The sequence below is a fragment of the Buteo buteo genome, chromosome 5, assembly GCF_964188355.1.
Source record: "Buteo buteo chromosome 5, bButBut1.hap1.1, whole genome shotgun sequence".
NCBI classification, from domain to species: domain Eukaryota; kingdom Metazoa; phylum Chordata; class Aves; order Accipitriformes; family Accipitridae; genus Buteo; species Buteo buteo.
The window spans coordinates 19,189,773-19,215,422 of NC_134175.1; the positions used below are offsets into that span (position 1 = coordinate 19,189,773).

Consider the following 25,650-nt stretch of genomic DNA (forward strand, 5'->3'; position numbering starts at 1 on the left):
CTCGTATGATCTATTGTGGTGGAATGATATTATTCAAGAAGCAGTAAAAAAAAACCCAAACATTTAGAATCATTAAAAATCTATTTTAGGAGCTCAGTCCTGTATATAACATTCCTGTTGGCCTCCCTGTTTTATCTGTTGTTCAGCTGGAATGTCACACACTTTGGTCTTGAACCATCTGGTATCAAAACATTCCTTCTCAGGGATTGTAGTGAACACCTAGTTACCTCATTTTGTTTCAGTCAAAATCATAGTGAATGAAGTACAAAAGCATTTGATGCTAATTAGTAGCTTTCTGACAGTCCAGGGATATGATTAGTAGAGAGAGGACCTCAGATGTTTATTTTAAGAATTTGTTGCTCTAAATTAAAGTGAGGCTCTTCAGCAGGGCAGTCTGCCTGACAGCATGACAGTCAGTATCTTATTAAATGGATGTGTATGTATTCAAATCTTTTTATGTTACTCATCTGACACCTCGCACAGGTATTAATTTTCACTTGAAAAGATCTACATTTGATTTTTAAAGTCAATATTAAGAATATTTTTCAAAATTTCTTTCTATTTTATTTAATTCTGGAGTACAACTAGAACTGTTCATAAAATAATGCCTTTGAAGAACATTGCCTAGGGAAAGATATCTCATTTAATGCCACGAATGATGCAAAGGACAGCAGAGCAGATTGGAGAACTTAAAAATGAGGAAAAAATATGTCAGCAGAATAAATAGAGGCCTTTAAGCTATTAAAAAATAAGCATATATCATTCATTGCTGCAGATACATTCTGTTTGTGAGTATAAATTACCAGCCTCCAATATGGGGTAATTGTGAGCAAATGCTAGCTTCAATGCAACTCAATTTACCAGTTCTGTGTATAATTATTAACCTGGTGGAAAGGATGTGTAGCAAGTCAGAAAGGAAAGTGTTTGTTTGTTTGTTTGTTTTTAAAGAAATATAGTCATCCTGGATCATAAACAAACTTGAAGTGGAAGTGACAGGGATGGTTCCTGGAGCCCTCATTCAGTGGCTATACTTCCCCAGTGATATACTGCCCAGTGAAGAAAGGCAGTGGCAGCTGTGGCAGGGCACAATATAGATCTAAGTTGTTCACAGGAAATGCATGTCTCTAGTATTGTTAGTTCCTCTCTGTAATCTCAATCTTCTGTCTGCCCCGTGGATTTCATGATGCCACTGGTTCTCCTGTCCACACCTAGACAGTCCCTTCTTCTCTCTTGCTCTGTCTCTGCAATAGCAGACTGGAATGGAGGTTCATGCTGCTAAGAGCAGTATATGGGAATATATAATTATTTCAGAAATAACATGCAACACAGTGTGATTTAGTCATACTTTGACACACCTCTGTCTGCCAAGAAAAATGCAGACACTACCTTATAGAACTGTTGCTAAGAGCACTTCTTCGGGCTCTAGCAGTGAGAAGATGCTTTATTGTATGGTTAACTGCAGGAATTAACAGCAGGGTTTCAATCTGGGACCTGCCAAGATATTAAAGCACACAAATCTGTTGCTTGAATTAGAGGCTGCGCTTCTGCCTAGGAGACGTAGCACCATGTAGAATTAGCCTTGGACATTATTTCATAAATTGAAGACACTTTGAAAAGTGATTTATTGACATTTGTAGCCTAAAAAACAATTCAAGAGGAGAAAGTTTTGGCCAGCACCAAGAAGAAACGTCTTTTGTTTGTTTTATGCTAAAGTTAAACAATTTTCTAAGAAAGCAGAAACTTTATGTTAAAAAAAAAATAAAGAAAAATCCAATTTCAATCTGAAATGTTAATGGAAATCTTTTTTTTCCCCATGACTGAGCAGGAGAATCATGAAATACATTTGGACTGTGCATGCCTTTTCCTGTGCCACCACTAGCATCCCTGTAGCTTTTGCGAGCCTTTTGGAACATTCACCATCAACTAGTCTCTTCCTAGTAAGAGACAGCTGAATTTTTGCAGGCACAGCTGTCTGCCATCTTAATTACAATAGCAACATACAATTTTCAACATTCTTTAAATAGTCAGAAGAAGCAGACATTGAAAATAAGTTTGTAGCTTTTTCACAATTCTGCTTTAGTTTTCACTTCTGTGAAGTGAAGAAAGTGACATTTACCATCTCATTGTAGTATCAACATTAACTTTATAGTGGAAACAGTAAGATGCTATACACTGGTGATAACAAATGGTATCTTGTCATTGCACAAAAGATAGCTCCTATGATTGAGCTAAAGAGTAAGTATACTTTATCTATATGTTTGCAGTGCATATACCAGAAAATGCCACATAGCACAATGACCCAGGATTATGGGATCCAGAGGAAGAGGATTGAGATACCACATGCTTTGAATTTCTGTGTTGCTTTACAAATCAACACATGGAATATATTTTCCCCTTCTTTAAAAAAGAAAAGAAAAGCTGTTCTGTAAACTGTTATAAACAGATATCCGACCAGGGTCTTGTATGTATGTTAGAAGGGATGGGTGCATGTTTTTTCTTTCTGAACCAATAATCTGCCTGCTCCTTCACATGCAAGCCTGTAGTGCTGCCACTTATCAGCTGCTACCCAGCTCCACAGAAGAAAATGAGGATTATTTTTTTTTTTTTTAGCACAGGACAAAGCAAGCCATGCCATATTAAAATGCGCTCACTCAGCCACACTCCTTTCCTCAAGAGTATTTAAATAATCTTTTCTTCTGAGGAAATTTTCCACCTATCTGAGAATTTCCCACCTTCTTCATTTTTTAAGTAAAAAAAGCCTAGTATTTATGGAAGTAAAAATCCCAAAATTCTGTCAGGTCCTCCAGTATGCAGTTTCAGGAGGTTGTAGGTATTTGCACAAGCAGTCAGCTCTCTGTTTCACAGTAATTTGTTTGCTTTTGTTAGTTATTCACAATAAGCAGTCATAATGCTTGTAAGTAACATAATTCCTCACTACAAAATGACTGCAACAATGGATTGTGACTTTGTCACTGTGTAATAACAACCAGAAGCAGATGTCTCAGGAATATATTAAATTATTTCTAGAAGGTGAAGGAAAACATTCTCCCTAGAAGATGTCACTTCATCATAAATACCTGGAAACTTTTTGCCAAAGATTTCGGTGACACATGCTGTGTAACCTTCACCATTCTTGTCCAGGAAGGGGAACTGTTTGCAGATCTGTGTTAATCTTTCACACCTATCTAACATGTAGAATGTGGGCAGTGTTTACCTATCTCATAAAAAAAACCTATAGCTCAGTCATGTTTTTAAAGTGCTTCAGCTCAGTAAATAGCTAAATGAAAGTTCAACTCCATAGAGTTGAAACTGTAGTTAAGTTCACTTACTCTCTCCATTTCCCAGATAGGCCTGAGTTAATTAGTAGCCAACCTTCCAATATGTGTTTCCTCCTTTTGAGCCTTGTGTGTATATATATTTGTTCAGCCATTGTTGTTGCAAAGAGATCACCCCCACCCAGCTCAGAGTCCAAAGGTTTAGCAGTTTTGTTTAGCTAATAAATCTAAAGGTAGGTAAGATAAGACAGGTTTTGTAAACCAGTTACTGCATTCCATTTTAATGATACTGCATTGACTTAAAATTCTGTGGTGTTGGGTCAAAATTCAAAATACATTGCAGTTTGAGGTCTTTAAAAATTCTTCTCCAGTATTACTATTTGGAATGGTAGTTGATGCTTAAATTATTAATTTAGAAAGTGAGAGAAACATACAAGGTAGACAGGCAACCTATGTGTCATATACATGTATGTCCATACGCATTCTCATTTTTCTCAATAGAAATTATAAATAATCCAGTTTACCAGAGAATTTTCAAGATTAGAAGTCTTACTTCTGAGAGTGTCGTCTGAAGGGTTTTTAGGCATTGGAAGGGCTGATTCGCAATTGTCCTCCATAGCGTTTAGGGTAATTGTTTAACGTTTTTATTCCACTACAACCTGAATAACACAAAACCCTACAATTCACAGCTGATGGCATTTGCAGTCTTTGTAGTGCTATTATTCAGCACACATGCTACAAAGAAAGAAGGAACCGAGATCTTGGGCTTTCCTTAACATTCCCTGCTGTTGCTGTTATCAATGGCCAAGGCTATGGAAGACACAAGGCACATTTGACAACTGCTTTTCTGACTTAGATATGACTGATGTCAGGAAGGAGCCAGTTGCTGATAGCTTGCTCTGGCTTCTCCTTCTGTCACTCATATACTGATAGACCTGCACTAGTAGGAAATGCTACTGTTTTAAGTACATTAGACTGGCTCTGCAGAACAGGAAAAATGCCTTCCTAACTCAGTACATCTATAAGCTATTGTTTAAGGCAAAGCATGAGGGTTAGTAGCACTTATTACATGGTAGCCTAGGCAACTCAAGGGTCCGTGAAACCATCAGTGACCCAAAGGTGATCTGCAAAAACGGATCTAGTGTTTACTTGAAACATTTAATTACAAGAATGCACAATATTTTGAACAACTGAAGAGAAAATAAACTGTGGTACAAAATGTTTGAGAACTATTGATTTATTTTTATTCTTGTGTATTTTAATTGTTCCCCAGAAGATTACAGCTCTTAGAAACAGAAAGACATAAAACCAACCACGCTGAGTCAGACTGAAGGACTGTCTAGCCCAGGACACCATCTCTCAAAACCAGCCCTAAGGGGCTGCATGGGGAAAAGAACAGGGCAAACATGTCTCACACTCTGTTTTCAGCTCAGGGGACTCCTGAGTTGGATGTTGTGGCATTTTTTATTTTATTTTTCTGTCTAGTAGCCTGGGGATTTCTCTTCCATGCATTTGTCCAGCCTCCCTTGGAACTTGACAGACTTCTAGCATCCACAATATCTTTGCAAGCTTTGGACATGTCTCCTACTAGCTTCATTTGATGTTCCCTAATCCGTGTATGAGAAGAAAGAGTAAATTAACCTGCTTTCTCCAATTCATGACTTTGTAAATCTGCTATATGCCTGCTAAGTTGCCTCTTTTCCTGACTGGTGTATACTAGGCTACTCAGCTGTTCCAGGCAGAGAAGTCATTCCAAACTTTTAAGCATACTTCTCTGAACCTTTTCCAACTCTAATATATTCTTTTTGAAATAAGGAGACCATACTGATTTTTTCCTATAATTCATATGGGATCCACGTCTGAATTTCTCTCTGTGTGAAAAAAAATCCATATATTATACTAAAATAGAATTCTTTCTTGCTTTGCAATGGGTTTTGCACTTATAATCTTTTTTTATTTTTCCTCCCCTCATAAGTACTTTGGCAGTTTTGAACCTTCTGGTACTAAACAGTTAACAGCACATTGTAGCAATATAAGAAATCCTCAGGGAGCTAGGTTGTACATCCTAAAAGCAGATAAAATTGTCCAACCCTGCAGGCAACAGACCTTTTCTCAACTATTAGTAGAACAAGGGGAAGAGAGGGGAAAAAAGAAAAGGAATATAGTAAATTACTTTAAAAAGCATAGGTACTTAGAATTCATAGTTGATGTGCTGATTTAGGAAGTCATGAGATATGGCATAGAAAAAAAGGTAAGAAATGTTAATACTGTTACATAGACAAAGACTATTTTTTCTGCTTTTGTCACCCTCCTGTGGTTTTTTCTTTTCCCACCCAACCATTTCAAAGGCATATCCTTACAATGACACATCAGTTTCTGTCTGCTCAAGGTTTAGAAATAGCTGAGCTGTTATAAATAGATCACAATCTGCAAGAGACAAAGAGAATGGAAATATTGTAAAAGATTAGCTGAAAAATTTGGATGTGGATTGAGATTTCAGATGTCTCCAAGAGTGGAAGTACTCAGTTTGAAATGCTTTATTAACCACAGCAGAGGAACCCGTGCTCCTTGTGCAGCAGTGAAAAATAGCCAGGTAGAATCAGGTGGCACTTTTGGTCACAGTGCCAAGCACGGAATGACGTCCAGCTCCGTCTCCGGGAGCTCACAGTTCAATGACGTGAGAAGGCAGCACTTTGCTGTTCCTTACTGTGAAGCTAAAACACAAGAGGCAATTACTCTTTTATACACTGTAGAGCCACTAAATCAGAATGTATAACTTTTACACCATAATTTCTGGCAGTACTCATGCACTCTGAATTGGTAGCATTCATCAAGTTTGTTCCCTTTTTCCACTTGGCCTCCAAAATGCCTTGCCTTTAATGAAGTGTCTTAGCATATGTTTGAAACCTTGTCCTTGTCCAGCAAGGCAGTGAAAAAATCAAAACTGGGAAACAGTCTAATATCCCTTTGTTTCTCTTTGAGTACTCCCTTTGTAAGGTCATTTAGATCCTGCTGATGCTTCCAAACAGACTTTGGAAGAACAAGTAGTTGTCCTGCACTGAAAACTGGTAACATGGGAGGGGTATTATTCCTCCAGCCACATACATATAACTGCGGTCCATTTTCTTATCTTCCGACTGTTAGAGTGACTGTGAGAAAGATGATTTGGTGATTGTAGGTAAAATAAGACATTAAATGAAAGGAACAAACTTTCTCTGTGATGTGTTTCTGTTTTGAAGAGAAGCTACCTCCTGAAACCAGGCTGGGTTTCACAGTAGCTACATCATGGCAACTAGCTTGACGTAAGCTATACATTCTCAATCTTTGCCAAATACAATGTCATACCAGTAATGTAGGACCTGGTCTTTGCTTGAAGTGTGTCTCCAGCTGTCATTGGTTTTAATAGAAGTTTAGGCCAATACACACTGCAGAATCAGGTTCCTCAAACCTAAATTAACATTCTGTTGAAAACTAAACATATGTTGGTTTTTTTCACTGTCAACAATTTAGTTTCCAGGTTTGGAAAAGAAACATTGCTGGGGAGGAATCCAATGAATTTATTAATGAGCTCGGTAAGTATGAAACTATTAATATCTTCTGAGATTTTGTTTGTCTTATTTTTATCTTCAACTTCAGACTCTGAAATATACAGATGTTCTGAAGCTTTCCACTGAGAATACTACAGTATGTAAAGTCCTATCTTAAATACATTGTGATTATCGGGACACTGTAGGAAACAGGTAAACAATAATTCTGAAAGAATTTGTACCATTACATGAAGTCTGTATCTCACATTGCACTGATAGCCCTAAAAAGAAAACACCTAGAACATTTCTTATATGTTACTAATGATTTTTATTTCCAGACAGAAATCTGAATACAAAAATGGAAACATTAGTTTATTCTCTAATATCATCAGAGAACATTAAAGCTGCTATTACTATTCCATGGCATGACTGACAACATAGTTTATCTGTCCTAAACACATTTTAAATAGATGAGAGCTTCTATTTGTCTAAAAAGGTTCTTTTTATTTCAGGATCACTTTTGATCAGAGATACAGCTTTGAATTTCGGCGTAACTGAAGCCTAGGGCAATCCTCCTACTGACACTTAAGTACTAAGGTCCTTTGTTCTTTATAGTGAGGAATATCATCTTGAGAATTTGAGAAGGGCATCAGTAAATTTCTCATTGTTTTCGCACTTTGGGGAGGGGAGACTATTTGAAATTCACCTTGAAACTGAATTCGATTACCAGTATCGCTTGGATGTTCTCATATTAACCAAGAAGTTAAAACAGATTAACCCATCAGTTATGGTGGAGGTCCTGAGATGAAATACAAAATAAAAAAGATCAGTCTGCTTTCTGGGGAAAGAGGTTAGATGGCTTGGCTAACACTGTGACTCCTTTCTGTATGAAAAGTGACATTTACTGCTCCTATTTATAATGAGGTAAATTCAGCCCTAGAGAGAATTAGATGTGAGGCCTCTGAAGTCAGCAGCTAGACTTAGCCTGAATTTGATGCATTGTGTCCCTCAGTAGAAAAGATTGTTTCACTGCTTGTGTCACTCAGGTAGTTTTCATCAAAAATCACATTTGCCTGTAGTAAATAAAAATGCCTGTCTTAGTCTTGGTTTAGGTGTACAAAGCTACATCTTAGAAGACCTGAATTTAATCAGTGAGATAAGATGATATGACTGTGCTTGTATCTGATTCAAAAAAACCTAGTCCAGTTAAAAACTGCTTTGAGCTATCATAATTTTTTTTAGCAATATAAATGGTGAGAGTTAGTCCTTGGATTAAAGGAGAAGAATATATAATGCTGTGTAAAATCAGAAGTAATTTTCTTGAACAATCTTTCAATATGTAGAATACTGAACCTCAATTAAAATTTGTTTTGGTCAGGGAATATTTTGCTGTGCAGTGGTATTGTATTTCCTTTAAAAGCTATTCTCAGAAACTTAATTTAGTCAAAAGCTGAGAACTTAAATTCCCATCGACCTCAAGTCATTGAGTAGTAATTAGGAAAGCAGCGATATCTGACCCTATATGTGATTTTTTGTGGACGTAAAGGACAATGATAGAAAAGAATTTCTTGCTTGAATGCCAGTATTTGCTCAACCCCTTGCTCTCAGTAGGGATAGAACGAACTTCCTAGGGATCAGAGAGAACCGGTCAGTTTGCCATCCCTCAGTCATATACCTGCAGTTATTAAAAAACCTGTTAGGCTCAATAGTTATTTAGTACATTCAGAATACAGCGTAGAAGGCATACATTTGTATTATAGAAGCTAAGTGTAGAAGCAAGGACCCATCCTGCCAGAACATGGTGGGCAGAGGACGTGGGTGTGTATGTCACATTTTTAACTATTCTCCCTGCCCTAGTCAATTTGCATTTTTATTTTAACATTCCTAGTTTTTATTTAGAATAAAATGTGTGTGCATATGGGGGCTGTTTAAGTTTTAGAAGTTTGGTCTTTTCTGGGGACCCGGCTATAAGAGACGGTCTAAGCAGATCCAAAAGCAGATCAAAGCCCTGGCCAGTTAACCTTCCCTCCCCCTGTGAAGACAGGCCAATGCAGAATTCATTGCAGGTTCAGGAGCTAAATTGCATAAATTGTCTCTAGTTCCTGCCTGGAGTCAGTCATCAGGGCTTTGTACACTCTCCAGTCTGTAGCAGTGGAGCTTATGACAGGATCAAGGTCATCATGGTTTTGCACATACTCAGTGGCATCAATGTTAGCAGCAGCCCAATGTAAACAATTTGCTCTGTGGACAGCAAAACTAATGAAGCTTGATTTCCTATGGGCTTGTGTATTATGCTTTTAGAGTCTGCTCCCTTGTCTCCACCACTTTCAAAGCCTCAGCTGTCCCTTCTCCTTTCCCTCCAGTTCCCCCCTCTATTCCTTTACCTGATGCCCAGTTCTTCACAGGGTAACTTAACTGCTGCTTGGGCAGGAACAGTGATTCACTGGACAAATGGGAGCCTGCTGTGGAGTTCATGCCGTGGGCTTTCCTCCCGCGGAGGGCACTGTTGTGCCTTTCTTTTCTTCACCAGCCACTGATGTTCACACAACCGTGTAAGAATTTAGTATTTGTGAGACTGTCACCGCACATCAAATTTGATATCTGCCAGTGGGTTCAAAGGTTCTTGGGGTGAGGAAAGGTTGACTACTGTATAAGCAGATACCATGCAAACACAAATCTAATTTTGAGGGGGAGAAAAAACCAAAAAGGCTTATCCAGTAGGAAAAAGTACGTATATACACACAGAGTAAACACAGTTTCTGTAACTAGTATTTGCTTTTGCGCATTGCTTTGCCTTCTCTTTGCTAATGAATGTAATACTTCTAAAAGTATTAGATTAAAAATTGGAGGAAGAGAATCCTCTGCTTCCCTGCGAAACCAGACAGACCACTGCAATGGTAGGTGATTGTCTTACTGGCTGTGTATATTTTGGCCTTGGTTACCATTAACATTTCTTGCAGCTGTGTATGATTTGCTGATTCACTGGATGACTATTTCTCAGTTCCTCTGTTGGAATTTTTCTCTTACTGATAATATAGTTGCTTTTAGCCTTTGAAACAGTAGGGAAAAGCCACTTTGTTCCTCACAATGACTTAACTTCTTCCCACATTCACGCTGGGATACGTAGGAACTGTTGTGTTATGAAGAACTTCCTAAAGAGGAAGAAATGAATGCCATAGTTGTCTTAATGCAGTGCCTCTCCTAGCAAAGGATTGACAAAAAAAGTAGTTTTGTTCATGTTATGCAAAATATATTAAAGATCTGATGGAAATGAAAGCTTTTCTGTTGTCTTCATTGTACTCTGGAGCAAGTCCTAGCAGCACAAATCTCACCTTCAATTTATCTTTCTAATCTGACTGATGCAAATGATTTTTCTTTCCTCCTGTTTTTTGGCTCAGAGAGAAAAGCTGCTAAAGGACAGTAGAATATTTTGTGTCAACCAGAAATTCTTGATTTCAAAGTACAGCTCTAGCTTGTGAATGAAACCGAGAAGTTTTTCTATACATTAAAATTTAAGCTCCTAGAAACTATTTCCATAAGGTGGGGCTCAGATACTTTGCCTTTGCCATTACTGAAAAATATCAGAAGCACAAGATGCATATATCATACATATAACATACCAGATGTTTTTCCATGAAAGTTTTGTGTGTTCTGCTGTATTTACTTTATTTTTCCTCTAACCTAAGGAACAAGTCACTGAGTCAGATTTTTCAAGCAAAATCTACTATGGTTAGCAATGTGCAGTTCCAGCAGGTATTTGTATGTAGTTTTGTCTATTTTACTTATAAAAGACAACTACTTTGCTTTAATTTTTCAGTTTATTTGGAGCTTTCTTTTAGACATTTGTCTGGTTGTTAAGCAGTGAGGCTTTGTAACTATTTTTGGCAAGTTTTCTCACCATGATATATATGGTAAAGTGGTATAGGACACATAAATTGAAATTTTTACAAAGTAACATATGCATTGAACCAAAAGCCCACAGAAATCTACAGGTATTCTTTCCATTTCATGAATAAGTTTAACCCAGGTGTGGGTTTATAGTACAGAGTTTATTATGTGGCGTGCATATGTATGAACTCTTTTTATTTTATAAAGAATTATTTCTGAATACTCTAATATCCAGTGGTCAGGTACATAATTATTAGTGTCACTCTCTCTATTAGCTAAGAGAAAAAGATTGTTGTTTTGTATATCACGTTTATATATCACATGTGATTCAGAGCTTGATCCAGAAGTCTTTGAAAAAAGAGATCTTTCAATTAATTTAAATGGATTTTACACCTGACTCAGCTTTTTATTTTCTGTAATGTTTTATACTAGTAACTGTTGTAATAGAAAACTTTGTACTTTAAGTAGCTTACAACTATATTTCCTTTTCTCTGAACACTGCTTTGCCTAGAAATATATAGCCTTTTGTGATAAAAATACATTAGGACAGTTTGTGTACAGTGCAGCAGTTTCTCCATTTTTGCTAATCCTCATTTTCATAGCTGAAAGAACAGAGAAAGAACTCTCTGAGCAAGTGTAATAATCTCTAACAGGCTGTAATCCAGACCTTTACACAGAGCCTCACTGAAAGAAATAACCACGCAGAGCCCTATTATGTTCAGTTCTGCTCATGCTGGAGTAGCTTGTCAGGTTGGAATAATACTGCTCAGTGCTAAGGTTTTTCACAATGCTTACCTTATGATGCTTACCGAATGGAGGCAGTGGACCCCAGTTTGAGCTATGTGGCCAAACTCAGTCGGTACTGGATTGGGTTTTTAAACTCAGTAAGAAACCATTTTTATGTATGTAAAGAGATAGATATATATACACATTTTTAATATATATAAAAAAAGATATTTTATATAAGGAAAACATTGTAAATTACACTGTATTAGTCATATTCTATACTATGGTCCACAGCTGTATCTTCTTGTTCACATACCAGGTTATGCAACAGCCTGCAAAGAAATGTTACAAATTTTGTCTTAATTCCTCCATACAGAGAGCATTTTAAATTTTTATATATTTTTTTTTTTTAGGAAATATCCCTGGCACCTCTGAAACCAATTAGAAGGAAAGGGAATGATCAGGGTGTAACTCCTCAAACACAGCTCCAAGAAAAGGTAATACAAGCAAAGCTGCAGAAGATGGCCACATTCTTAGTGTGTGGTGGGCAATGTTGAGTCACCAGGGTTTAGGGAAAGACTGCTTTTATGGCTCCAGTAAATGCAGTCTGCGACTCCAAAGATCAGCTTTCCCTTTTCAGTTCACAAACAATGACTGGCAATGATTTGAAATACATGTTCTCTCTAAAAGCATTTGCAGTAATTTGCCAAAAAAGTCTCTATCAAGATTAAATAATTTCAGTTGGAGCTGACATCTGGTTTATTACAGTAATACTTGGTAATAAAATCCCCACTGTATGAGCCGATATTTGTCTGTGTCTGATTCTGCAAGATTACAGGAGGCCTGTGCTCCTGATCTCTGCAGACGTAGTTTCTCTCTGTGGTTAATTAGCCATGGGGGAGATTCTCAAAGATGAAGAGTTTTGAAAATCCTTCCAGAGAGAGATGATAAACAAGCCGCCTCCTGCCCCAGGTCATCTGCCCTATGAAATTCAGCTTTTGTCTCCTGCCTCCTTCAGGAGAGGCCTTTACCGTAGGGGCAGGCAAGCTCGTAATCGGATGGTGTCCTCCATGGCCTTCATATCCACATGCAAAGATCACACCCCATAGGTACATTAGCGTGGCAGGGGAACGACCTTGAGAGAGCATGGCTTTCCATGGGGACTGGTGTCCCTTTCACTTCGGTGAGGACTTGAATTAAATGGGTCGAACACCCATAGTGCCCCCGTTCCTCTCCATCTGCCTCAATTAGGCAAACTTGTAGTTTTCTCTCAATTTCTTCCCTTGGGCAAAATAATGCAAATTTTTTTTTCCCTGAGGAAAGGGGGATCCTCCCTCAGAAAAGGGAGGTATGAATTAGAAGATGCAAGTAGTAATGCATTTGCCCTATGGTATCCCAGTTAACGCTGTCTGTCGTCTGGTCGCTGTCCTGGGCAGAAACCACCTGTGCTGTGCCGCGCCGCTGAGAGGGGTGGCCCGTGGAGTCTACTCGCTTTATTGACTCTGCTTGGACTGTGGCCCAGTCTGAGAGCCTGTGTACCAAACACCATCACTTCAGCTTAATCCTCAAACAACTTTGCTACCTCCTGTTCAGTTCAGGGCTGATAAACACCCCAAATCTCAGGCTGGCCTTTCACTTTCTGTCCTCATTATTCCCCTTCTTTAGCTTAACACTGCTGACCTTTTGATAGTGCAACACGGCTCAGCTGTTGCGCGGGAAATTATGCTCCCTGCCTGTGTTTTTCTGCCTCTATAATTACTGTTGGGGGGGAAGTTGATGTTGTTGTTGTTTCAAGCATTTACGTAATTTTATTTGTATATAATTCTAGGAACAATGTTACTGAAGGGACGACGCCAGGGCTGCGGAAGGCACTACAGGTAATAATTTGATTCTTTATGCTGTAGTATGTGTTTGGAACTTCTGAGGAGCAGGAAGCACTATACTTGTGGAGTTATTTGGTTGCTCAGGGTCCACGAACGCTCCCCAAACACCATTTTTAAACCCAACGTCCAGCCCCTGGCCCAGCGCAGGTACGGCTGCGCCACCCGCAGCCTCAACACAGCACGTAAGTCAAACGACTCCTTCCCCGTCCTGCCCGGAGCCCCCGGCCGCCCTCCGCTCCCCGGCCGGGCCGGCGACCCGGGAGGGGCGCGGAGGCGGCGCCGGGCGGGCGGGTGCGCGGCCCCCCCGCGGCGGGGGGCGGCTCCGTCCCTCCCCGCAGCGCCCCTGCGCGGCGGCGGCGCGGCACGGCCCGGCACGGCGCGGCCCGGCCCGGTACGGTACGGCCGGGGGGGGCGGGCGAGGGTGCGCGGAGCCGCCGCCCGCAGCAGCAGGAGGCGGCGGGAGGGGGCTGCGATGCTCCCGGCTGAGCGCCCCCCCGAAGCCGCCCCCGGGCGAGGTGAGTCAGCGCGGCCCCGCGGTGCGCGGGGGGCCGGGCCGGCAGCCAGGCCCGCGGCCGGGGCCGCCCGGCTGGGTGCCGGGGCCGCCGCCGCCTCCCCGGCCCGCGCTCCGCGGGGCGCCGGCAGCGGGCGGGCCCGGCCGCGGCCCGGCGGGTACCGACCCGGGGGTCGCTGCGGCCCCGCGGGCCGCGCTGCGGGGCTGCCGGCGGTGCGGGGCTGCCGGCGGTGCGGGGCTGCCGGCGGTGCGAGGCTGCCGGCGGTGCGAGGCTGCCGGCGGGCCGGCCGTGGCGCACCTCGCTGCTGCCGGGGCGGGGGCCGTTCGTCCCGTGTCCCCCCCCGATCTCCGAGCCGGCACCGGCTCCAGCTCCCTCCCCGCTGGGGGCGACGGGCCTCGTCCCCGCAGCCGCCCGGGATGCTGCCGTTGGGCCCTTGCCTCATCCTTTTCCTTCCCTCCTTAACGGCCGCTCCGCTCGGCTTTTCCTCCTGCCTGCGCCGCGCCGGAGCCGATCAGCTGCTCCTCAGCTGAGCCGGGTGGTCGCGTGTGCGCTGGCTTCGCTGTTGTTGAGGTCCCCTGACGTTAACTGTGGCTAAGCGGTGACCTCATTAGGATGCCGGCCCTCGTCTCCCGAAGCTCAGCCTTGTGGTTGAAGCGTAACCGCCGTAGGTGCGACCGAGCCATCCAACGCCAAATGCCCCGCGCCCTCCCCCGCGGCCACCCGCGACAGTGCCAGGGTCCCCGGAGGCGGCCGCTGGCTGGGCCCTGTCCCGCCGGAACTCCTGCGCAGGCATCCCCGTGCTTGTCCCTGCTGCCAACACCCAGGCGTGGTGGTCTGTGTGGCCATCGTTTGGTTTCTGAACCCTTAAATCCTTAAAATACGATGATTCTTAGTGAGCAGGTTGTCAGTTGCTCCTCTGTTTATTAAAATAAGCATAGGAATAGATGCTTGTTTAAGAAACCAGGGCTGGAGGTGCCATGGGTGTTACGGATGCCTGTTATATCCTAAATTAGATGGGTTTTAAAACCCATGTTTGGTCAACAGCTCTGAAGTTTTAACAGCAGGCTCTTTTAAATGTTGTGTTAATGAAAAAGGCAGTGTTGAAGAGTGATAAACTTGGAGTTCAGGGGAGAGGAGAGTGGCTGTATGAACATAACACTGAAGTATTTCAGTAAAAACTCATCCCAAACATTACTACGTTACTAAGATATATCGGGTCTAATTGTTTACTGTATTTAGTAACGTCCAAGGAAAAAGATTGTAAAATGCTTGTTTTCTAGCTTGGGGTTTTTTTTATTTATTTATTTCCCTGGATACAAATAGTGTACAAAGATGACATCTATTTTATTGTTTGTATTCTCCGAAGACCCACTGGGGAATAGGGGAAAAGAAAACAATCCTCTTTTTAAGGATGGTGTTTGTGATAGCAGTCATAAACCCAGTAAAAATCCTAAGCGGATTAAAAAAAAAAAAAAGTAAACAGGTGGAGTGAGAATATGAGCGCAAAAGCCAATGATGTGAGAAGCTAATGTGAGGAAGCTGTGGTTGGTTGATTGCTAATGTAGCTGGTGCTAGGGCACAACTTAAATGCAACCTAAAATTAATCTTCAGCTACAGCACAGGGGGCCTGAGTTTATACAGCAGGGCAGGAGAGTGTGAACTGGTGACATGATCTGGCCACAGTAGCAGCGGCTGGTCCCCAAGGCTGGGTGTTGCTTGGCAGGCCTCTCTGTTTTGAAACAGACCGCTGCTCCTGCTCCTGCCAGACTTGGTGGTGCAGCTGGGTGCCTGCGTCCCTCCCCAGCACTGGAAGCAGCTGTGTTTGTGGAGTGCAGCGGCTCTGACCCTGGGCGCTTGCCTGGCCCGTAGGTGAAGGAACGTTTGTTATTTACCATCATTAATGAAGCATAAAACTTGGCAGTGTGGATATGTAGTTGGTAAATTAAAAACTGGTTAAAAAAATTGGAGTCTAATACTGACTAAAATAAACTGATTAAAAAAATAGAATCTGCTAGGACATAGTAATTTGCACATATTAAACAGAAAACATGATTGGAAAGCCGGAGTCCTAAGATGTGAGTTTAATGATTTTTCTTTAACAGATGAGGATCTGATAGTGTTCTTGTCTTCTTTAATGTTAATACTAGCACTATTGCATCAACTTGGCAACTTCAGACCTATTATAAAGTGCATTAAACCTATTATAAACCCGATCTTGACACACTTCAGACATACTGTTGTCTCTCAATCTAATTGACTAAATGTGTCAAAGTATGTGGGGTTTTATATACATATTGAATAAAGTAAAAAAACCTATAGACCAACACATTAAGTAAGCACATGCCAAGCAACACAAAATAAAGCAGTTCTAAGAGTTAAGTGGTTTAGAACGAGGTAGTTTCACTTCATGGAAACCCTAATTATGGTGGTTAATGTTACAACACTAATGTCTTGCTTCAGACTTGAAACAAATATATTTCCCAGCACTGAGTTAATGCACTAAATGTGATTTATTCCTGATTTTATAAATTCTTGGTCAGGTGTCCATACTGGGGCCTCACAGGAGTCTGCTTACCTTTAGAGGGCAGGGGATGGTGATGTGGGGCAGGTGGGTCAGCCTGTGTGAGTTGGTCTGCATGGCTTGGCAGGGGACAGCCCCTCCAAGGGCTCCGCCTGGAGGTTGGCCTACCTGGGAGAGGTTTGTGAATGTGATGCAAGCATAGATGAAGTCTGTGCGCTCCTCTGTCATGATGTAAGTTGTTTGCATAACATTCTCCTTTTTGGCATCGATGCAGGCGAGAGCACTAGGCTGTTCCTTAGGGGTGAAACTTGCTTGGAAATGGAAAACACGGTCTATTATTCATATTTATTACAGCGATGCTTTGTAGGCCTGCTGGATGTGGGGCTTAATTCTGAGAGATGCTGCACAGATACTGTAGCAGAAGGTCTTTGATCCAAAGGTTTTGTAGCTTAGATCAATGAGAAAAGGGGGCCTGAGGAGGAGGTAGAGTGCATGAGCAACATGATGGATGCGCTCATTGTGGCGGTTTCACCAGCTGCGGGATGAGTGAGGTGAACTTTCTTTGGAAGATGGATAGTTTTTAAGTCTACTTCTCTAGCACAGACCTGTTCTGAATCAAACAATAATTAGTGACTTTAAAAAAAGGGGGTTATTTAAGAAACATGCTTTCTATTAGCAGATTTTAAAATGTTCGTGTGAAAACTTCATGTGGCATTTCATGTGTTTGCTACAAAGTCAGTTTGCTAGGCAGTGCAGTCTGAAAGGGGAAAAATAAGATGTGATGCCATGTTGGCTGGCTTTGATTTATCCACACAATGTAAACAGCAAGCTAGTCTGCTCTGTTCTTACAGCTGTGTGTAGCCTGAGAGATTATTTAATGATTCCTGGTTTGAAATTCTACTCTTAGAGTGTGTTTTCTGAGACTGTATAAATATAAATCTTCTACAGTGATTTTGCTAGGTATTTAACGGGTTAAGCTACTCTTGATCATTTGCACTGTCTTCTGATGAGCTGTCCTGGGGTTTGTTTTTCTACATTCAGTATACATCCAAACCCTGATTTTTGAGGCTCTGCTTTGTGAGTCTTAATTATACTTTAATTCTCAAAGCCTAGCAAATGGAATATTTATGCTGAATTAAATTTTATTTAAAACCAGCAGTACTCCTTTACCCCAAATCTAACTTTCTGTTGGTCTGCAAGTGAAGTTTTAATGCCTTGTGCTTGAAGTGCCATGATACTTTACCTGAGAGGTTTAGGGATTTGCTACCCCAGTCTGATCTGTTGATTGGCTTTTTTTTTTTCCTGAGATATAGTGCAAAGCAGGTGTTTTGAGGTGGGGTTCCCCTCCCACCTCCCCGCCTCCTCCAAGGTTTTGGGAAGAGTGACTCGAAGGGGAGAGATGAGGTTTTAGTATACTATATTATTATTTTCCTTATTATGATTTTCCTTTGTTTTATAGGGAACTCCTTGTAATGGCAGGTTGTCTTGAATAGATTAGCTTTTTATCCTTTCTGATCTTGAAATCCTCTTAATTATTAGGAGAGCCAGAGTAAATGAGGATCGATTTAAGAGATAAAAAAGGCAAGAATGCCAAGAAGATACTTAACTAAATGTAGAATACCCATATTTGCCTCTTTCCACCTACCTGCCAAAGAGCCTCATTACAGTCATCAAAATGACCTTTGCATTGTCATCACCAAACTCCTTGGGACAAATGTTTTTTCCTCTGTTCCTTAGAGAGCTGCTCAAAGGTATGAGTCTGCAGGAAGGTTGCTGTAGCTGTTGCGGAAGATGACTGGATGAAAGACGTGTCATAGATGTAAGGGTTTGAAAGTGGATTTTGACTTGCTGAAGGAATAGATACAAACCAGGTGGCAGCAATCTGTATCAGGAAACTTAGAAAAAATAGTAGACTAGAACTTACGTAAAATATGCTATCTGTGCAAAGCTTGAAGGAGGAATAATCTTGTGGTTAACACGTATATTCTTTATGTCTGAAAAGAAGTGCATGCGCTTGTGCATAAACAGGCTCAGAGCATGAGTGATCTTGCAGAATAATCCCCAGTCTGAGAAAGCTGGGTTGGCCACAAGCTTCCTGTGCACCTGCGAGCAAGGGACTTATGCTCCTGGGCCGGTACAATAGGATCATGGGTTGGGGGGGGAAGTGGGAAGGTCAGATTTTAATGAAGTTGTCTTCTGTTATAGCCATGTCAGGGGTGATGGGATGATGAGGGAGCAAAGACTTGGTTCCCTGTTCTGAGTTCTGTAGTGGTTTGGAAACATAAACCTGTGGGAAGACAAAAGCTTGTTTGTCTGCTGGAGGATGAAGGTACTTTATTGTGACATACATGTGCTGTGTGGTCTGCTTGCTACGCCTCTTCCCTTTCCCTTTGCAGGGCTTTCTCCGGATGTCTGTAGAAGTTTCTTCCAGTTTGCATGTTAGGGCTTTGTTGTAAGTTTGTGCACTTACCTAAGGTTAGGGAACATGGCTTCAAAACTGTTACTCCTGGTTTCCAGACAGGGATGTTGCCACTCTGCAGCCCCTCTGGTCTCACTTGTCCTGGCTGAACTGATGACGTTCAACAGGCCTCTGCCAAAACTTTGTGCTCCGTTCAGCCTCAAACGAGTTAAGATTTATATTCACACTGAAATCTACCCTGTTTACTCTCTGAACCTTTCCTCCTCACTCCTGTTCTCTGTTGTTCATTTTAAACTTGCTGGTAGTGCTGTCTTCTATCCTCCTACTGTCTTGTGGATCAGAAAAAAATTTTGCAAAGTGAAGATACAGTATTTGAAGGCTATGGTTAAAATAACCAGTAGATAACTAGTCTCTTCTCACTTAAGTACATTGGTTTTCCATCTGTTCGATTTGTGGCATTCAATGCCTGACTGGCACGGGGTTTTTGTCACTAGAAGGAAAGCCTCATAGACTATTAATTTTTTTGTAGATTTTTCAGTAACAATACCACTTTGATGGTTTTCTCATTTTCAGTCATTTATTTTTAGAATTTAAAAAATTGCTAAATAAAATCACTTCAAAAACCTGACTCCTAAACTAACTAGTGATCAAAACATTGAAGAATGCCATATGGCTCCTACCAGTCTTGATGCTGTTATATTTCTGACGAGTATATTCTGTGTTATTAATAATATTCAATGAAACACTCTCAGGGTGGGAAAATATTTACTGAAATGATTATGAAATATAGTTTTCATAGCATTCTAACCCACAATGTTCTAGTCAAAATACTAGGAGTGGAACTTTTGGATTAATTCTTGCACACAACAGGTTAGAAGAAGATGGATGCTGCGGCAAATAGAAGTTATGGAGGGAGAAAGAAGATGCAACAACTAAAGTGTTTGAAGACTAGCAGTGTAACAATTTTTAATATATCCACTATTCAGACAATGTACAAAATTGGACGTCCCATTCCAACAGAAGAGGGAAACTGAATTAAAACAGATTGAATACTGATTGCTCTAAAAGCCTTCAGTATAATTTACATGAGATCAGGTGGTTCAAAGCTCATATGTAGGGATAAGGAGTATGGCTGTGTTGTTTAAGTCAGGGTAATTTCAATTCGTACTTGCGATGAAGTTGTCCTAATTTCCAAGTGGTTAAAATGTGCTGTCTTGTCATGTCATGGGGACTGGGGAGGATATTGATTCTTCAGAATTAAATGCTGTAAAGCTCTAATATAGCTAGTAAGCAAGTTGCTGTAAATAGATGAGCATATACTGGTTTTGGTAGGACACAGGAACAACGCTGAAACCTCAGTTAAGTCCCCTTGACATAAGTGGGGCCCTGTGCAAGTTCTGGAGTCTTTGTTGTCAAAACAAGGTGAGGCATAAAGAAAATAAAAGCCCAGATGATGACTGATCTAATTTACTCATTAGAAGGACTTGTTTTATGGATATAGAAGCCAAAAATGAGCAAATATATGAGCAAAAAACCCACAGTCCTTCCAGCAGTCAGGTGGAAGTGGCTGGCTGAACCGAAAATTGCAGGAGCTAACGAGACAGCTGCTGGTTTTTGGTTCATGTGGCTTTTGATGGTAGCAGGTAAGAGTGAAAAAATGTGTTCTCACATTTGACTGTTCTAACAACTTAATTAGGACTTTTTCTAATCTTTTGACCCTTGAAATACCTTTTTTTTTAAAATACCTTTTTTTAAAAAATTTATTTATTGGATTGTCTCTGAAGAAAAAAGCAGTCTGTGTGTATATGCTGGCATCATTTTTATTAACTTTTGTCCTTGAATTCATGAATATTTAAGGTTCCAAGATTTTTATGCAACCTTTTCTCCATAAGCAAAAGCAGAGATCTTCGTAGATAGTATCCCATATAAATGACATTTAAAAGTGAAAACCACACACAAACTCATATGAATGTTTGGGATTTTAGTGACAGTATTTTTAGACTTGTCTATCACTGAACTGTGTAAGGTTTAGATTATTTTAATGGACTATTGTTTTTAGAAGTATCCATGGCTTGTTCTGTCTGCTGTTATGTGTATGTTGGATCAGTAAGAAACAATTAATTTAATGTACTTGTGAATGTTAGAGTCTCTTTTCTGTTATTAGCCTTGCATTGGTTTGCAAATCCGTTGTCAGTATTTAAATAAATTCCAAATTATAATTAAATAATTTAAAGTCACTGGATATATCAATGCATGACTAATTTTAAGGGGACAATACTGTGCTTTCAGTTGAGTTTTGAAAGACTGAAATTTCATTGGAACTCTTCTAGTGGGAATAAAGTGCAGAACTGCAAAAAAATACTTCAGATTCCTAGAGAAGATATTTCCAATGATAAATTGAGTGCTCTTAGAGAAATTTCAGGTTCTTCTGGAATAAAATGCTCTTTTCAAATATTGGTCCTTTAAAAGGTTCCTGTGTAATAGTAACACTAATCAAAACAGCAAAGGCATGACAAAACCAAAATACATTAAATGTTCAACTTTCTTATAATGAACATGAGCTAATCTTCCTACATTAATTTTACAGCTATTAATATAGCAAAAATAGTTGCCTAATATAGTGATAGAATGGTTTGTTGTTTTTAGATGTGAAAGCTGGTTGGTCAAATCAAACTCTAAGTAGTGGTGAATTTATTTTTAAGTGTTGCCTGTCAGTTTTGCAGTCTTTTACTTCTGCAAAAGATAAGTATGGGCAGCTGCAGTACACTTATCTCCCAATCCACCTTTCTTCAATTTCAGAATTTGACTTGAAGAGATCGTTGTAGGGCCTGTTCTTAATTTCTGTTCCTGTGTTTCTTTGCCTTCAAGGTTGTTATCCTAATTTTGAGGGTCCCTTGTTTTAATCTTAGAGCCCTATCCTAATTCCTACCTCTCTTCCCATTCAGCCTCCCACCAATTTCTGCTGTGGTTGTGGAGTGCTTGGAAAACCACTTTTCAAGAGGAGATTGATGAACCTTTTGAAGGTCATCATGAGGCTTTGGATAATAATTTGGTTTGATAATTAAAAAACCCTGGAGATAGATATATATATATGTGGCTGCATTATTTAATTACAAAATCATGGCTATCCTTTGGTATAGCAGGGACTACTGGAAATAAAGCAGTTAGCCTTAGGGGAGAAAAGATAACTTGAAAGAAAAGACTTGAAAATGCTAGCACTTAATTGCCACAGTAACTTTGAATATATAAATTATTCTCTGTCCTAAACATGAAAAATGTTTTATTGCACAATATTAAAGCTGCTGTTGTGAGAACTTCACAAAAGTGGTCATAAAACACATTTTTATTGATGCTATCATGTACCGCTAGTCTAGACAAATGGCCTTCCCCACCCTGATACTGCATTTATTGCTTAGGAATGTCACTTACAAAAAGAAGCTTTGTCCTTGATGACTGGCGTTGCAGGTCTGTTCTCATGTGGTACCTTAATCATGTTACGTTTTATTTGTTTGCAGGGTAGCCCTAGTTCCTTGAGAGTGCACCAAATACTGGATGCTTGTGGTAAACCATGGCAGCTGATGATAAAGTTGCCATTTTAACCGATGATGAAGAAGAACAGAAGCGAAAGTATGTGCTTGCTGATCCTTTCAATGGCATTTCCAAGGATCAAGACTTGCCACCCCATAATGAATCCCCTTCAACGGAGACAACCACTGTTGCAGACGAAGAGATAGATTGGTTAGAAAAGCACTGCGTCAAAATAAACAATGATCTTCTGATCTCAAAGGTCTTTTATTTTTTCTTCTATTCTGCATATGGCTCTCTCTACCCCTTGCTGCCTGTGTATTACAAGCAGCTGGGTATGTCACCCAGTCAGAGTGGACTTCTGGTGGGCATCAGGTACTTTATTGAGTTTTGCAGTGCTCCCTTCTGGGGAGTGGTGGCAGATCGCTTCAAGAAAGGGAAGATTGTCCTCCTCTTTTCACTTCTATGCTGGGTTTTATTTAACCTGGGGATTGGATTTGTTAGACCAGCCACCTTAAGATGTGTACCAAAGGGCCTTCCCCCAGCCCATCCCACCAATGCAAGCAGCCTTTTAACAACAGTTTTGCAAAACGCCTCGATGTCTCCTCTGCTAACCACAGTGAGTACTGCATCCCCAAAAGTTCGTGGGAAGAGCGACCTGCTCACTTCCAACCCAGTCACTTTAGAAACAACAGGGACAGCTAATCCTGAAATGACATTCCTGTTACCTACACAGAGCAATGATGTGGAGTTTGTCTTGGAAAACAGTACCTATTTTATTTTGAAAAACACCACCACTAGCCCAGTCTCACCAGGAAATGCGACTCCAAGTACCATTCCAGCTGCCATCACCACAAAGCCGATGCCTTCTGACCAAGCTGTGCTCGTTTATGATCAACAAGAAGTAGAAGCCATCTTTCTACTCATTCTGCTGGTTGTCATAATAGGAGAATTTTTCAGTGCTTCCTCTGTTACTATTGTGGACACTGTAACTCTGCAGTACCTTGGCAAGCACAGGGACAGGTATGGATTACAGCGTATGTGGGGGTCTCTGGGCTGGGGACTGGCCATGCTCTCTGTGGGAATTGGCATTGACTATACCCATACAGAAGTTGGCATTGAAGGTCAAGGATGTAAAGCTCCTGAGTACAAGAACTACAGGATAGTTTTCATTGTTTTTGGTGTTCTGATGACAATGGCATTAATTGTGGCCACCCAGTTTCGATTTCATTATGCGCACTTCAAGCAAGACGAAAATAAGAGAAAAGAGGTAGAAATCTCACAGGTGGACAGAAGTGCCTCCAACGAATCCTCCGATAACACTCCTACCAGTACAAGCCAGTCACAGTCTTTCAGTTTTTGGGACCTTATAAAACTGCTGTGTAGTATCCAGTATGGCTCAGTCCTCTTCGTGGCGTGGTTCATGGGGTTTGGATATGGCTTTGTGTTCACCTTTCTTTACTGGCACTTGGAAGACCTGAATGGCACCACCACTCTCTTTGGCGTTTGTTCTGTGCTCAGTCACGTGTCTGAGCTGACTGCCTACTTCTTCAGCCACAAGTTGATAGAATTGGTTGGTCATATCAGGTAAGATGTTAGCAATCATTAAAGTGCTATACAAACCCCATTGAATTTCAGGCTTAGCCTTGAGTTAAAAAGTGAAAATCAAGCTAATCCTTTTATTTTAAAATTCCAAGTCCTGCTCAGTTATGTAGCTTGCCTGATGGAGTTGTTTATTACTATTTTAGGAGCTGAAACTGCTCAGAAGTGCTTCCTTTGCATTTGAGTTGCATATTAGTACATGCGTTATGCCTGGCACCGTAACCTTTTGCAGATGGTTCCAGAAGACATCCTGGTTCACTGATGCAAAGCTCTCTTAAGAGATCTTTACAAATCACCACCCATTCGAGGATTGTCTGTTTTGTCATGTAAATATAATTAATTTTACAATTTTTTTTCCTGTGAGTAGCAGCGTTCTGGAAACCTCTATCCTGCTTCTCCTTGTGGGGCAGTTCTTTGCCCCCACAGTAGCCTAGAAAGATGTCACTTGCACGCTGAGAGGGGAGGAGGATGAGACGAAGAAGTGAGGTGAGCACCTCCTGTGCACATGCCCTCGTAATCGGATGCTGGGTGTTGGCAGAATGAGGTTGCAGCCTGGTAGTGTCGCTTACCAGTTCAGTTCCTTGCTCTCTTCCTTTAGTTGCAACTGTGCGTGTTAGCTACTGAAGTGAGATGGCTGTGCAGGGCTTCTCCCCTAGTTTTTGCCCTGTGCAGGTGAAACTGACTACTTCCAGCATGTTAGTGAACACTGTTTTCCACTAAATTCACAATTGACTTAATTTTCGGATATTCTAAATCCCTTCACTACTCTTTAGAAAAAGCTCAAGGGAGGAAAGGTAAGGGGGAATCTGAGTTAATGAAGTCGTAAAGGTTTTTTTTTATGTTTACTCAGGTACTCTGTGCAACTGAGCACAGAGCTCTGTGTGCTGTTAGCATCATGTCCTTTCCAAATACCCTGTTTATAATCATACAGTCACTGAGACGTAAGTATTTTTAAGCTGTCTGCACTGTTCTTTTTGTGCATTCTGTTCTGTGGTTTTGCTCTTTGTTTTTTTTGTTTTGCTTTTATTGGGATGAATATTTTGATTCATTTGACCTCTACTAAATATGGTTGAGATGCTTAGCACAGTACTTTGAGAGATTACTTAAAAGATGCATTTTCTTCCTTTAAACTGAGGAGGATCTCTTTACTTTGAGTCAGTCTTTTATTCTCTGAATTTGGCAATAATTAGTACAAGAAAATATGACACCTTGCATGCAAAGACTGGAGAAAGCATGTGATGATGGAGGAGTGGTCAGAACAGATCATAATCTTGATAGCTAAAGATAGCTTGGGTATGCTCTTTCAATGTATATTGTTATAGTACAAAATTCAGGCTTAGATTTCAACTAGAGAAAGAAGGAAAACCAAAAGAATGCTAGGCCTGTGAATTAGATGAAATAGAAGGGGATAGAAGTACAGGATCAACTCCTCCTTTTTTTTTTTTCTTTGCACTGTTAAGCCTATGAAGCCAAGATTGGATCAAGATTAAGTTGTTTAAACCCTAGCTCCTATTTGCAATAAAACAACTCTTTATACCTACACCTGGGAAATGCACATTAGTCACATTTTAATGTTATCTAATGTTTACTTGTATTTAGTCATCACAGTTTGAGGTGTCTCCTGGTTGCCTTTCTTCTTGTACTTTTTGAACTTTGTATAATGCATGTTTTTTTCAAGAGGAGGCAAATTTATTATTTTTTTTAAAGAGGAATGTATAGGAGTCCATAGCTCATATTCTTTGATAGTTCTGCGTATGTCTGCTGCCTTATAG

At 40.7% G+C, this 25,650-nt stretch overlaps 1 protein-coding gene across 7 annotated transcripts in view; it reads left to right on the forward strand.

Moving 5' to 3' along the window:
- Positions 1-25,650, forward strand: part of MFSD6 (major facilitator superfamily domain containing 6) — a 48,706-nt gene that overhangs the window by 6,964 nt on the left and 16,092 nt on the right. For 3 of the 7 annotated variants that reach the window (XM_075027991.1, XM_075027997.1, XM_075027993.1), the window contains 6 exons: positions 6,786-6,847; positions 9,632-9,699; positions 10,489-10,555; positions 11,830-11,913; positions 13,245-13,293; positions 22,267-23,863. In XM_075027991.1, the coding sequence (XP_074884092.1) occupies positions 22,320-23,863 (1,544 nt within the window). In that variant the 5' untranslated portion in view covers positions 6,786-6,847; positions 9,632-9,699; positions 10,489-10,555; ... (1 more) ...; positions 13,245-13,293; positions 22,267-22,319. Of the gene's footprint in view, positions 1-6,785; positions 6,848-9,631; positions 9,700-10,488; positions 10,556-11,829; positions 11,914-13,244; positions 13,294-13,679; positions 13,815-22,266; positions 23,864-25,650 lie in introns of those variants that run through there. The other 4 variants (XM_075027992.1, XM_075027995.1, XM_075027994.1 and 1 more) reach the window with 3 other exon arrangements.